The sequence below is a fragment of the Bubalus bubalis genome, chromosome X, assembly GCF_019923935.1.
Source record: "Bubalus bubalis isolate 160015118507 breed Murrah chromosome X, NDDB_SH_1, whole genome shotgun sequence".
NCBI lineage: Eukaryota > Metazoa > Chordata > Mammalia > Artiodactyla > Bovidae > Bubalus > Bubalus bubalis.
The window spans coordinates 128231077-128245138 of NC_059181.1; the positions used below are offsets into that span (position 1 = coordinate 128231077).

At 45.1% G+C, this 14062-nt stretch overlaps 1 protein-coding gene across 2 annotated transcripts in view; it reads right to left on the reverse strand.

The window, feature by feature from the left end:
• Positions 1–1745: 1745 nt before the first annotated feature.
• The window catches only part of TMEM255A (transmembrane protein 255A), a 47458-nt gene continuing 35141 nt past the window's right edge, over positions 1746–14062 (reverse strand). For both annotated transcript variants that reach the window (XM_006048794.3, XM_006048793.3), the window contains 2 exons: positions 9359–9502; positions 1746–2442 (listed from right to left, as the gene is read on the reverse strand). In XM_006048794.3, coding sequence (XP_006048856.2) covers positions 2284–2442; positions 9359–9502 — 303 coding nt within the window. In that variant the 3' untranslated portion in view covers positions 1746–2283. The remainder of the gene's footprint in view (positions 2443–9358; positions 9503–14062) is intronic.

Consider the following 14062-nt stretch of genomic DNA (forward strand, 5'->3'; position numbering starts at 1 on the left):
CATTATATCTTGAACCATAGTAGTCAGAAGTGAGTCAGCTGCTGTCAGTTGCTTTAGAGCATTTGTGATACTTCTGTTGATTCCATGAAGACACATGTAAGTTGATAAGGAGGAGGATAGTTTTATTTATTTGAAACATCACAAAAGCAGTCTGGGTTTCCAACATGGCAGTGATACAGATTTTAAGCAATATCCAGTTTACACAGGTTCTGGATTAATATTTTAATTTTTCATGCCCAGTTCAATACTTTAAAGCAGAATTAGGAATAAAGCGGTAAATATTACAAAATGCAGTCAAGGTACATTTTGGAAATACAAATTCCTTCATTACAGCAAATGTTTTTGCAAAAGAGTAAAGCAGCAAATATTAACTTTCCTAAGGTAACATGCAGTTGTTATAATTCAATGTAATAAAAAAAGAAGCTGCTAAAATTAAGTTACAAAATCTATACTGTTTCAAGTTATTTTGTAAAGTAAGAAAAATACATAGAAATGAGTCCTAGAATCTTAACACTTTAAGAAATGTGATAAATGTAGGATATACTGTGTAATGGTGCCTTTTAAAAAATTAAATACTCATACACGTTCATTAAAGCAAAATGTCAAGTGTAAACAGCAAGAAATTTCATTGAGTATCACAAGTTGATATTTGTATGGTAAGTCAATTGGTTATTAGTCCTTTTTTGAAATCCAATAGAATTTTAATATGCTCAGAACAGTAGAAAATAATAGTGTTATATAACGCAAAAAGATTATAATTGTTCAGATTTGAAATTCAGATGAGACGTCATTTGTGATGTCAAAAGTTAAACAATGTTTTGCAAACATTTACTGTGAACAGTGAGCGCACTTGTTGTGCCTTGAGAATTCTTGATGGCTGGGTGTCTACAAGGTAGATGGGAGCACCAGCATTTGCCTGCTACCTCTAATCCATCAAGTTGGGAGGTAGCAAAATTGGCTGGAAATTTTTCCTGTATATGTTCTGTCTAAAATACAATAGCCCTGTATTTTTTTTTTTTTACAAGTGTAGGATTTTCAATCTTCCTTTAAATCAATTCTCAGGTTAACATAAGATCGCAATGAAAGTGTTCATTCTGAAGTGAAGGCATGGGTGCCAAAGTGTTAAATTCATCAGGTTGAGGTTTAAAGCTATGTATAATTAAAAGAACTGTACAAATACCACAATGTGCCAGATGGATTTTAAATCTACAATAACACTTAAGAGTTTGTCAAGTTGGCTACATTTGAGGTTTTGCAGACTTAAAGCGGCATTGTAACACTTCCATAATCTTGAACACTGTCACGATTGGTCTCAACAGAAAAAAGGACCAATTAGAGCAGTGGCATTAAAATACAGATGATTCTTTTGGGGTAGGGTGCAGGATACGTGCGGTTTGCTGGGGTTGAAGCACAATATTTGAAGATTAAATAGTCACAAAGATTAGTGACATTTCAAGAACCTAATCTAGCATTTTTAAAACTCAGTTTTAACCGTAAGATTTCTATCTCCCACAGCAAATGCAACATGTAGTAAACCGCTGTTTTCCTAAGTTACCTGATGTATAACTGGGATCTACTTAAAACATCTCACGTGCTGCTCTGTGTATGTCAGTGCTTCTTGAACAATCAATCCTGTTCCCCACTACTCGAAGGAATATTGCACTTTTCCCTTTGGGAGGTACCAATCACAAAAGCTGAGCTGAATGATCACAACAGCCATTTTTACAATACAGAGAAGAAAGGAGTAAGGGATATGGCCAGCTTTATTCAGCATCAGACACAAGCAAACAAAATCTTAGCCAGAACTCTCTGCACTGAAACTACCGTGTAGCCCTATCATCTGGGAAATTTTCCTTAGGGACTGACTTTAGTGGGAGGGAAAGAGAGGGCCTCTAAGCCAGGCGCTTCAACTGAGGTGCTAGGGTGGCAATCTGCCAAGGGTGAGGACAACACTTCTTTTACACCAAGTGAAGCAGATGGCAACCATGCTTCTGTGGCCTATAGAGGTGGGGCCATAGGGTAATGCAGGCCCAGACCAGAGACGCTGCTTGCTGAGATGGCTCCCCAGCCTCGCGCTGTCCTGCTCAGAACTGCTGGGCTCAGCCTGGCCACCCCTCCTCTGCACTAATAACAAATAAACTTCTTCTCTATCTTTCCCTAGCCTGGCAGGCCACTGTCAAACTTTATGTATGAGTCACACTTTAAATTTTGTACCCTACACACTTCCACTAAAGCAGAAATACAAAAGCCACAATAATCTCAACAGCCAGCGGGCATTCCTCTTTAGGGGCTGTAAGGGGGTGGCTTCTCAAAAGGCGGATAGTAAGGTGGAGAGTAACGGGGTGGAGCACTCGAGGACCACATGTAGCTGGGCGAAGGCGAGGCAGACTGGGGCTCGTCAGAAAGTCCAGAGGGAGGGGAGGATGGAAAGACGCTGGAATGCTGTGCAATCAAAATAAAACATCAGTTTCCACCATGAGGTTGCAATTCCCCAACATTAGTCATTATTTAAAAATGAATATGGACCCAGTGTGTTCCGGTTTGGAACAACCAAGAGCCCCTAAACCTCGCAGGGTTATTGAGGGCCATAAAACGGAGCTGGTCCAACTTTCTCACTCAGGCTGCAAAGCTCAGGCAGAGATGCCTTGGAATCCTCTTCCCCAGCCCTTTGGACCTCTCAGTCAGTCAGTTATCCTGTTGTTCCTACTTCTGGGTTATTTGAGGGGGGCTTCCCAGGTGGCTCAGTGGTAAAGAACCCGCCTGCCAATACAAAAGACATGGGTTCGATCCCTGGGTTGGGAAGATCTCCTGGAAAAGGAGATGGCAACCTACTCCAGTATTCTTGCCTGGGAAATCCCATGGACAGAGGAGCCTGGTGGGCTACAGTTCATGGTATCGTTAAGAGTTGGCTATGACAGAGCAATGGAGCATGCATGGCACTTTGGGAAGGGAGTGAGATATGGGATACAAAAAAAATTCCCAGTGAATCAGCATGTTAGGAGTCAATCTGCCACTTCTCTTTCCCGGCCAGTGTACACCCTTGACCCTGACTTTCCTACTCAAGGAGAGTTGACCTGTTTTGGTCACTGCTCTCTCTCCCAGAGCGCAGAACAGTGATTGGCAAGTAGAAGTTGCTCAATCAATGTTGGATAAGTGACTAAGACTTCAGTCACTCATAGAGCACAGAAGAATTTTTTAGAAATAAAATCTATTTTCAAAGACTACAGTCACATCTTGTGGAAAATCTATTTTCAAAGACTACAGTCACATCTTGTGGGTACCGTGGCCTTGCTCCAGTGGTGGAGCATGGCTGAGGCCTGAAGGCTGAAGGGGTCTCCAATAAGAGCCAATGAATAGGGCTGTAGAATGGCAATTTTCTGTTGTGCCTTAGCTCTAGGAGGAACTGCTGTATTTTTTTAAAAAAAAGACCCACTTATACCAAAATTTCTCAAGAGTTCAAGTGCTGCTTGGGGAGGTCAATACCTTTACTTTGTTCTGCTGGCCAAAGTGGTTGACTGTTTAGTTGTTAAGTCATGTCTGACTCTTTGATACCCTAGGAACTGTAGCCCACCAGGCTCCTCTGTCCATGTGATTTCCCAGGCAAGAATACTAGAGTGGGTTGCCATTTCCTTCTCCAGGGGATCTTCCTGGATCAGAGGTCAAACTCATGTCTCTTGCTTGGCAGGTGGGTTCTTTACCACTGAGCTACCTGTGAAGCCCTAGAGTCTAAGCTGATCATGTCATTTCCAGGCCTAGAACAATCTAGAGTCAGCTTTGCCGTGAGGTGTCTGGAGCCTGAGACCAGTTGGCTGATTCTCCTTATCCCCAGTCCTGACTTCCGTACTCCTTAGAAAGGGGTATCCTGGTTTCTAGGTATTGCTTTAGACATTGAAATCTCTGTCTCCTACCACATAATGTCAGGACTGATCCTCCCCCATCCCATCCACCCTTTTGATCTGAGAGAAGGAATGAAAGGGTCATAGAAAGCCTTTAAAGACGAAAAAAAAAAAAAAAAACCTTGAGGGACTTCCCTGGTTATGTGGTTAATGCTTACAATGCAATGGTTAATGCTTCCAATGCAGAGGGCACGGGATTAATCCCTGGTTGAGGAACTAAGCTCTCACATGCTGCATGGTGCAGCAGAAAAAAAAAAAAAAAAAAGATAAAAGAGCTTGAGGCAGTTGACTTGAGACAAGCCAGACTGCTTCCAAAAATCTCCAAATTTCTTCTCCTTCCAGGAAGAGATATGCTTCCTTTGACATTGATCTCATGATCTCTCCTCTCTCTCCCTCCTCCTCTGTTGCTTTCGCTGTCCTCTTAAACCAGAGAGGAGAGCAAAATCCCACCAGGAACAAGATCTCTGTGTCCAGGGTTGTGACACTCTGCCTTTCTAAATCCCGCTCCAGGATAGAGTCAGGAGGCCAGTTCTCTGCCCACTAGACACAGAAGGGAAGGCAAGTTTCAAAGGTGGAGCTAAAGGCCATTCTGTCCTGAGAGGCAGTAACAGGCTGCTGGGGGCAGTTGTAGACTTTGATCCTAAGGAGACTGGTACAGCCACCTAGGGTTTTCACCTCTCAGTTTCCCGTGACGTGAAAGTGGAAGTCGCTCAGTTGTGTCCAACTCTTTGTGACCCTATAGTCCAATGGAATTCTCCAGGCCACAATACTGGAGTGGGTAGCCTTTCCCTTCTCTAGGGGATCTTTCCAACCCAGGGATCGAACCCAGGTCTCCCGCACTGCGGGCAGATTCTTTACCAGCTGAGCCACAAGGGAAGCCCAAGAACACTGGAGTGGGTAGCCTATCCCTTCTCTAGGGGACCTTCCTGATCCAGGAATCAAACCGGGGTCTCCTGCATTGCAGGCAGATTCTTTACCAACTGAGCTACCAGGGAAGTTTCCCATATAAGAAGGTATTTAGGGGGATAGGGGTGGGATGCTTCTCACTGCCCTCTGATGATGCTGGAGTCTTAGGGATAAATGGCAGAGCGAGGGAGCTAACTGGCCATAGTCCACCACCCCCTTGGGATAGCGGGTTGGAGGGGGTGGGCACCACCATGCAGTTTCCTAGCAACAGGCAGGCACCTTGGGAAAGCTTCGGCTTTGTTGCAGCTGGGGAGCAGGCCCGGTACATTTTAGTTCCTGCCTAAGACTTGACTAACGGACAGGACGGCCACTCAGAAGAACAGAGCTTTGAATCTTTTCGCACCACAAAGCATGAAAAGCATGAAAAGCATCTAAATAGCCTACTGCTGGGCTCTGAGCTTCCTGAGCTGCTTCTGAGAGGCTGGGGTGGCTTATCGCAGGGACAGAGGAGGTAGGAGCACCCTCACAGACACTCCTCTCCCGCCTCAATCTGCCCCTCCCTCTCCCACTTCAATCTGCCCCTCCCTGCCCCAGGCGGACCCACACTCTGCAAGACCCATGTGCATTTCTATCACGTGTGCTTCTCTCTTCAGAAGCGCTGGGAGGCAGTGACTCCCTGAAGAGCCCTGGAACTGGCCGGGTGATGAAGGTTACACCAGCAAAAGATGCTGTGTTCCAAGGGTAAAATCCAGGGTCTCTGGTTTCTTTGCATTCCCCCTCTGTTTCTGGCCCAGAAAGCAAACCCAGGAGAGACAGAGAGAAGAGTGGGAGCAAAGCGAGGGATCAGAAACAAGAGAGAGGAGGAGAGGCAAGGAGAAGCTTGGCAGGAGAGGGGAAATAGAAGGCTGAGTGGCGGTGGCAGCCTGCTAAGGTTGTCAGTCACCTGCTCCATCTACCATCTCCCCCAAGACAACCTCCACTCTCTCATTCAGTAGGCCCAATTTATAATGGATCCTTTTCAGTGGCTACATAGAAACCTAGTGTACCTTTCTGTGATTTAACAAAGACCATCCACAGAGGCAGTGGCATTTTGCAAAGGCTTTTGTTTTAAGCTAAACTTGGCAATTCACCAAATGGACAGGACAGGGACATGGTTAGAGTGAAGTCGGGATTCTGGCCCAGTAGGTCAGACTGGAATCGTTAAGGGATTTACCCCAAAGCTTGTTGTTGTTGTTTAGCCACTAAGTCAGGTCCGACTCTTTTTCAACCCCATGGACCATAACACTCCAGGCTCCTCTGTCCATGGGATTTCCCAGGCAAGAATACTGGAGTGGGTTGCCATTCCCTTCTCCAGGGGATCTTCCTGACCCAGGGATTGAACCCACATCTCCTGCATTGGGCAGGTGGATTCTTTACCACTGAGCCCCCAGGGAAGCGGACCCCAAAGCTACACAGGGTTGAATTTCCCAGCAGAAGTAGAAACTGATGTTTCATACCCTATAGGATATGGACTGCCTGGCTACCTGGAAGTGGGTGCAAGGCACAAGAGAAGTGAGTGCAGGAAGGTGAGCAAGGAGGCACTGACAGCCTTGGCTTCAAGTCCAAAGTCTGCAAGAATCCTGTTTCTCCAAGCTCAGCCCTCACGACATCCTCAGGGCCACCTGACCAGACCCACGTCCTTGCTCCCATCTGACCACAAGAAATGCTTCCCAAGCTTCCTGACTGGACAGCTACCCAATAAGGGTGTGACTTTGCGGGGTTAAAAGAACACCCTATAAATCTCATCAGCCTCAGGGGTAAAAAGGGAGAGAGAAGTCTTCAAAGTGACATAAATAGTTCTATTTGGAAATGATCAAATTGGGGAAATCATTCAGAACAAAGCCCAGAAAGATCCATTTTCCTGCTATTATTTGGGCCCCCAATACAATGTAAGAGAATAAGGGAGCTCTGGCTTGTTGTTGTTGTTGTTAGGTCTGTGCTTCTGCTGCTTTTATTGTCAGAGCTGGTATGCATTTTGCTGACTGCTTTCCATTTATCTGGGAACACAGCAGATGGCCCTAATCCTCCTGGCTTTCTTGGGTAAAGACTGGTATTTCCTTGTATGAAATGATAAGGGACTGGAACTTGGTGAACAAAAGAAAGCTCCATTCAAATACTAAAACAAAATGCTGTATAAGTTCTAGAGGGAAGCAAATACAACTTAAAAACATATCCCTTAGGGATCTCCCTGGTGGTCCAGTGGTTGAGAAACTGCCTTCCAATGCAGGGGACACAGGTTCAATCCCTGGTCAGGGAACTAAATTCCCACATGCCAACATGCCACAGGGCAGTTAAGCCCATGCAACACATCTAGAGAAGCCCATACAGTAACTAGAGAAAGCCCATGCACCTCAACGAAGAGCCTGTGCTCTGCACTGGGGACCCAGTGAAGCCAAATAAATAAATCACATCCCTTAAAACCCACAACTTTAGAAAGTCTCCAAAAAGGAAATAGAAAAGACAGCTTGAACCTCTGGAAAGAACCAGGAGAGGTATAAGAAGTGGCCCAGCAGTCCTTGGAGTGGGGAGCCATGTAATCACACGGTAAGGGTGAGTCAAGAGAACCTTTCTGAGTAATGATTATAAAGCCCATAATTTAAAGCAGTAAAACATGGAAATATTCTGAAACTAACTGGGGAAAAGATCAATAGTGTGCTCAGATTTACAGCTTCTCCAAAGAATCCCCCAAGCCAGCCTCTGGCCTCAGACAGACCTAGATAAACATCCCTGTCCTCGCTGCTGTCCCTGAGCATCCGCACTCAGGTCCTTAGACTGATCTTGTAATGCAGGCCTAGGTCTCACTCAGTCTCTACATCCATAGCTCCAAGCACATGTGAACACAGAGTAAACACTGACTGAACTGAAAACGACAGCCTGGGCCACCATTGGCATTGGGGAACCTTGTTTTCATGCCTGGGATGGTTTTGAATGAGTAATGATGGACAGAAAGATAGCTCCATTACATAAACAGGGAGTTCCTATCTTAAGAGTTTGCAGCAGCCTAAGGGGGTTACTGTTCCTACTCCAGAGGTTTGTTATAAAGTGAAAAGTCCAAAAACCAATCTAATCAATATAATTTACTTCCATATAAAAAAAAAAATGGAAGCAGCCTCTTGGGAGCCATGCGTGGCCCCTCTATCCTAGGATGACTTTTGGTTATGGATACCTCAAAGAATGGTGACCCTCTCATGCTAGGTTCAATGTCCCTTAATTCTCCTAAAGGATTCCTTTTTGTCCCTGTCACTACTGCAATTATCTATGCCCTTTCAGAGCATATTTGTGTTTTCCAGTCTGTATTATCTATTTGGGGAACAAGTTCCCTGAGTTGTCTACCTGTGAATACAGTAGGCTTTAAAACAAGTTCTAACGCTTTCCCCCAGGCTTTAATGGATGTCTCCTTGTGCTGGTGCTGTATTTTGTGACAGTGAACAAGTCCACATTCACACTATAGAGACGTATTCCTATTGCAGTATAGAGTCCTAGACCTGCCCATACAGTGTCTAAATCAAACCAAAGTACACTTTACTCAGCTAAATGGGGAGGGTTTTCAGTTTCAATTATTTTGTTAATCTGAGGCAGAAATTAGGTTTTCCAAGCGCTCTGTTTTTCTAAACTGGCTGGTTAATTGGAAGCACCCCCAAACAGTCATGCTTTTATGTCCCCTTGGAACATTCAGGACTCTTAGTCAATAGAACGAAATTCATTATGGGTTTGCCTCCTTTCAAAGGCATTTCCCTGGTCCCCAAATTTTGAATTAACCAGATTTGAGTGGAATCCCACTCTTCTGTGGTCCGGGGTTTATAATCACTGTAAATGCCTAAAAGACCGTTTCATTTGTTTTCCTGAAGTGTCTAGTTCAGCGCTCTGCCCACATACAATGAATTCCCTTTAATGAAGTGCCTTTTGGGTTCTGTTTTTCTGTGCTTCATCTTAGCTCAAAAGGAAAGTGGGAAAGTGCAAATTTGGTAACACTATTTCTGACCCACATGATAACAAGGCAAAAAAATTAAAAAGGAAGGGAGAAGGGTGTTATAAAAAATATTTTCTCTGTATAGTCCCAGTTAGGAAGTCTAGAAAAAACGAAGGGACTGCTTTCTCATTACAGATTTGATTCAAACCCTTGTGTGACTCAGCGTGTCCTTGTGCTATGGAACAGGACTAGACAAGCCTCTTCCTGTGGCAGAGGAATGGAAAAAGCCACCGTTGGACAGGGGTCTGTGGTGATGTACTCATGAGTACCTCAGGGGAGGTCAACGCCCCTTGGGACATCTGAATCCTATCTCTGTCTCTCCCCCTTTCGTCTGTCACTCTGTTGCTTCTCCTCTTGTGTCTTTCCCAGCCTCCACCATCATTGCCTGCATATGCAGTTCTTAAGCTTCACGGGTACCCACAGGCTGCGGGATGGAGAGCCTGGCTACCTCATATATATTAGGAAGGATCCAAAATAGGGAGAGAATAAGAGAGGATGAGCAAGAGCAAGGGTAACAGGGAGTTCTTTTTTTTCTCTCAAAACGTACCTGAAAGTCATAAGCAGAATAAGGTGGCAGGCGAGGAGGGCTATGGTAGTAGGTGTTGTAGGATGCCACTTGAGGACGAGCATAGTAAGAAACAGTTGGATGGGCATTTTCAACAGAGCAGTTCAGTGCTGGGAGAGTTGGGTTCTGTAAAATCAAAAAACAATATAAATGTTCATCACTAGGGGAATGGTTAAATAAACCACGGGACATCCATTCTACAGAATACTATGGAGCTGTTAATAAACGATGATGTGCACCTATAGTTAGTGACAGGGAAGTTGTCCAGGATATATTTGTAAATATAAAAAACAAAAACAGGGCTTCCACAGTGCTTCAGTGGTTAAAAATCCGCCTGCCAATGAAGAGGATGCAGGCTCAACCCCTGGTCCGAGAGGATCCCACATGCCACGAGATAACTAAGCCCAGGTGCCACAACTGCTGAGCCTGAGGGCCTAGAACCCAGCCTCTGCAACAAGAGAAGCCATGGCAATGAGAAGCCCACACACCACAACGAAGAGTAGCCCCTGGTCACCGCAACTAGAGAAAGCCTGCATGCAGTCAAAAATTAAATTTAAAAACAATGTTTAAGAAAGCAAGCCATTGACAAAACTATGGAGACAATAAAAGATCACTGGTTGTCAGGGGTTGGGATTGGGAAGAAGGATGAACAGGCAGAACACAGAGGCTACTTAGGGCAGTGAAAATACTGTGTGCTGCCAGAATGATGGATATATGTCATTATACACCTGTCCAATAGAATTCATTTGTCCAATACATTTGTCTAATATTCTATGTCCCATGGAATTACAACATCAAGAGTGGGCCCTAAGGTAAACTATGGACTTTGGGTAATTATGATGCGTCAATATAGATTCATCCTTGCTAACAAATGTACCACTCTGTGGGGGATGTTGATAATGGGGGAGGCTGATAATGGGGAAGGCTGTGTGTTGGGGAAGAAAGTTCATGGGAAATCTCTGTACCTTCATCTCAGTTTTGTTGTGAATCTAAAATTGCTCTAAAAATAAAATTTTTTAAAAAGTCACCATGTTCTATTACCATAGCATAATCCCAGCTTATGTAAAGACCCAAACAATTATATATAAATATACACTTGTCAATGAAATTAATCTGGAAAGATTCACAACAAATTGTTAGCTATGGCTGTCTCTGGGGAGGGCAGTGGTATTAGAAAGTAAATGGGGACTCTTTACTCTCAATTAAACAGCCTAAGTTTTCGCAACTACTATGTATCACTTGTGTCATTTCCCCACACTATTTTGAAAAATTCAAACCAATAGTTGAAATCTTTGACTTTCAAAAACACAAAGGAAAAAAAAATTGAGAACCACACCCCCAATACAAAATGTTAAACCAACAAGACTACTGCTCTTGCTGTGACAAAAATATGATTAATCATGAAGAGTTTGGAAAAACTGTAAGGATTCTTGCAGATTCCAACCTCACTAAGGAGCTCGCAGGCACACATGAAGGTATTCACTTCGCCTCAGCCCTGTGGGCTGGAGGCAAAATCTTAGCACAGAAACCAAGAAAGACCAAGTAGAGTATATTGATACCCCTCCACACACACACACATTTTGGGGAAAATAAAACAATGCAGAAAGAATTGAATACCCTTTTTATAACATGGTGGTGTGTGTAGCCCTTCAAGGGTTAAAACCAATCTTGTCTAGGATGGGAGTCTGGATTTCAATAAGGCCAAAACACTGCTAGAGGAAGTCACCACTGCTCATGAGTTCCCAAGCAGGACTGTGCTTTGTACCTTATGAGTGCCACATGGCTCAAGGTGTGGGAGAAATGTCCTTTCCATGGTCCATGTCATTGACACCCCCTCTGTTCGTGCATATAATCTAGAGCTGTCCACAAAGTCCATGTGTCTTGTTTCTGTATACTTTGTGTTAACGGTGAGCAGAAGCTTCCTCTCAAGTGATGAAAATGTGTGGGCAGGCTTTGGCAATGGCACAGACAACCATGTTGGGGTGTTGGCAGAGGAAACTCCCATAGAGCAAGTTTCAACACAGTCTGTTGCTCTCTTCCTTGGAGTGGGTTACTGTTTACATCTCTAGGAGGTTTGAAGAGCTACAAACCTCAGTCATTATGACGCTGCTCACAGACAACCACAGAAATGTTTCTCAGCCTCTCTCATGTGTGAGAGAGGGCTGAGGTCTTGACCATTCCAAGGGCTGGCTCGCATTACAGAAGCAGAGTGTTCAGCAATGCCCTTACCTCTCCACCAGGATTCCAAGAAGAAATGTCACGCCTGAGGAAGTCCCAGAAATCATGTTCCCTTGGCCTTGTGCCAGTTAAAACCACACCCTCCAACTCTTGCAAAACGAAACCAGCTCTTCTATGCAAAGAGAGGGCTTCTCAGGTGGCTCAGTGGTAAAGAACCCACCTGCCGGTGCAGGAGATGCAAGGGACGCAGGTTCAATCCCTGGGTCGGGAAGATCCCCTAGAGGAGGAAATGACAACCCACTCCAGTGTTCTTGCCTGGAGAATCCCATGGACAGAGAAGCCTGGCGGGTCCAAGAGTGGGACACGACTGAGCATATACACGCAACCACAGAGAAGCAATTGGGGAATATAAATGATCTAGAAAAGGTTTTTTGTGTGTAGCAAGGCTGGGGGTCCAGGATCCTCTTTGAAAGGAAATGTGCTGTGCTGTGCTAAGCTGCTTCAGTCGCATCTGACTCTTTGTGACCCCATGGACTGTAGCCCACCAGGCTCCTCTGTCCATGGGATTCTCCAGACAAGAATACTGGAGTGGGTAGCCATTTCCTCCTCCAGGCACAGGAAATGGTCAAATCCATCTCACCCGGACAGAACTGAGTCCCTTCAAAGACAATGATCGTGGACTTTGGAAAGAAGACCACTTTGATTTCTCCCTACTTTACACCAGAGACTCTAAGTAGCAAAAAACGGCAAGATAGTATTACTTCTTATGATTCATCTCAAGTTCTCATATCTTTGAGCCACAAACACTGTGGTCATCCAACATTTCTTTAAGATCCTTGGCACCAAGCCCCTCTGGTCGGGGAATGAAGACGTCCTTTTTCCTTTCAGGCTCCCACAACTCTGGAAACAGTGCTCCGAGTTGATCCCATTGAAGGCTGCCAGCTCACAGCCTTTGGCTCCTGGCCTCACTCCTCAGGAATGCCTTTCATCAGCCAGCTCCTCTGGGCCTCCCTGAGGCCCCCAAGGCATTCTACTCAGGGTGGAGATACATCACCACGAGGCATCAAGCACGTTTGGACGTAGGCCAAGGATTTTCTGGTTGATGTTCCAGGATTTTCTACACCATGTCTCATTTTCATAAAGCGATCAAAACAATGGTTCCTCTTTGGTGCCCTGTCGTAATATATAGCTCATACTTGCTCTCTCCTGTCATGAATCAAATTTCCTGCCTCTGCTCTTTGCCTTCATCTTTTATTTTCCCCACTGGCCCTCGATTGGGTTCCCAGGCTTGGCACTGGATGAGGCTCAGGTTTTCCCTCACTCTCCCCCTCATTTCTCAGAGAAGCTCCCAACAGTTGGAAACAACTGGCTTTTAATTTTTAAAATTAAAGAAACTAAACAAACAAGGTGATGTCTGTCAAAACACCTATGGAACCAGAAAGGGCTGGCCGAATGCTCCTCAGGGGCATTCAGAGTGTGATGGAGTGGCAGGAGCAAAGGCTCTGGCATTTGACATACCTGGGGTCCACTCCCAGCTCTGCTATTTAGCCCTCGGCAGGTCACTTGACTTCCTATGGGCCTGTTTCCTCAACTGTTAATGGTGGGAGTAATACTTCATGAGGCAGTAGTAGTGGGGGAGGAGCGGAGAAAGGAATTGTGCAAACGCCCTTTATTGAGAGTAAAGGGGCTATTACTGCCACCTCTCAGGACAGACTGTCAACAAACCCCTTACTCCCCTAGAGATCAAAGGTCACAGTGAAATGAACAGTCCACATAGTACACCTGAAACTAATATGCTATAGTAAAGTCAACTATACCTCAACGATTTTTTAAAAAAGAGTTAAGAAATAAATCGATACATCAATGGTCAGCTGAGTTGTGACGGGGGTCCTTGCAGGAGCCCCACAGAGCCTAGCAGGTGGCCACCAGTCATTCTGTGCCTCAGGGTGCTTAGCTGTCCACCTCTCAGAGCTCAGAGAAAATTCAGAGAACCCTTAACACCATCGGATGTCCCATCTCAACTCGCCAACCCCAACCAGAAGCTTCTCTTCGTCTGTCCCCTGGGAAAACTCTACTTGGTGCTACATGGTGACCTAAATGGGAAGGAAATCCAAAAAAGGAGGGGATATATGTATATGTATAGTTGATTCATTTTGCTGCACAGTAGAAAGTAACACAACCTCGTAAAGCAACTATACTGCAAGTTTTAAAGAAAAGGACAAAGTGCATTCTTTTCTCCAAAGAAGCCCCAACCCAGAAACAGCTTTTCTGAAGAAGCTTTCTCATGCCAAAGCTCCGTCAGGCTCAAACTGAGAGGACAGCCTTCTCCCTCCAAGCCACCCCCCACCCTAGCCCCATGCCTCCACCAGGCTTAGGGCTTGAGCTCTCCTGATTGGGAGAAGGGGTGTGGAATAATAAATGCATGTATGCATGTGTGCTCAGTCACAACTGCTCTTCGCGACCCCATGACCTGTAGCCCACCAGGCTCCTCTGTCCATGGCATTCTCC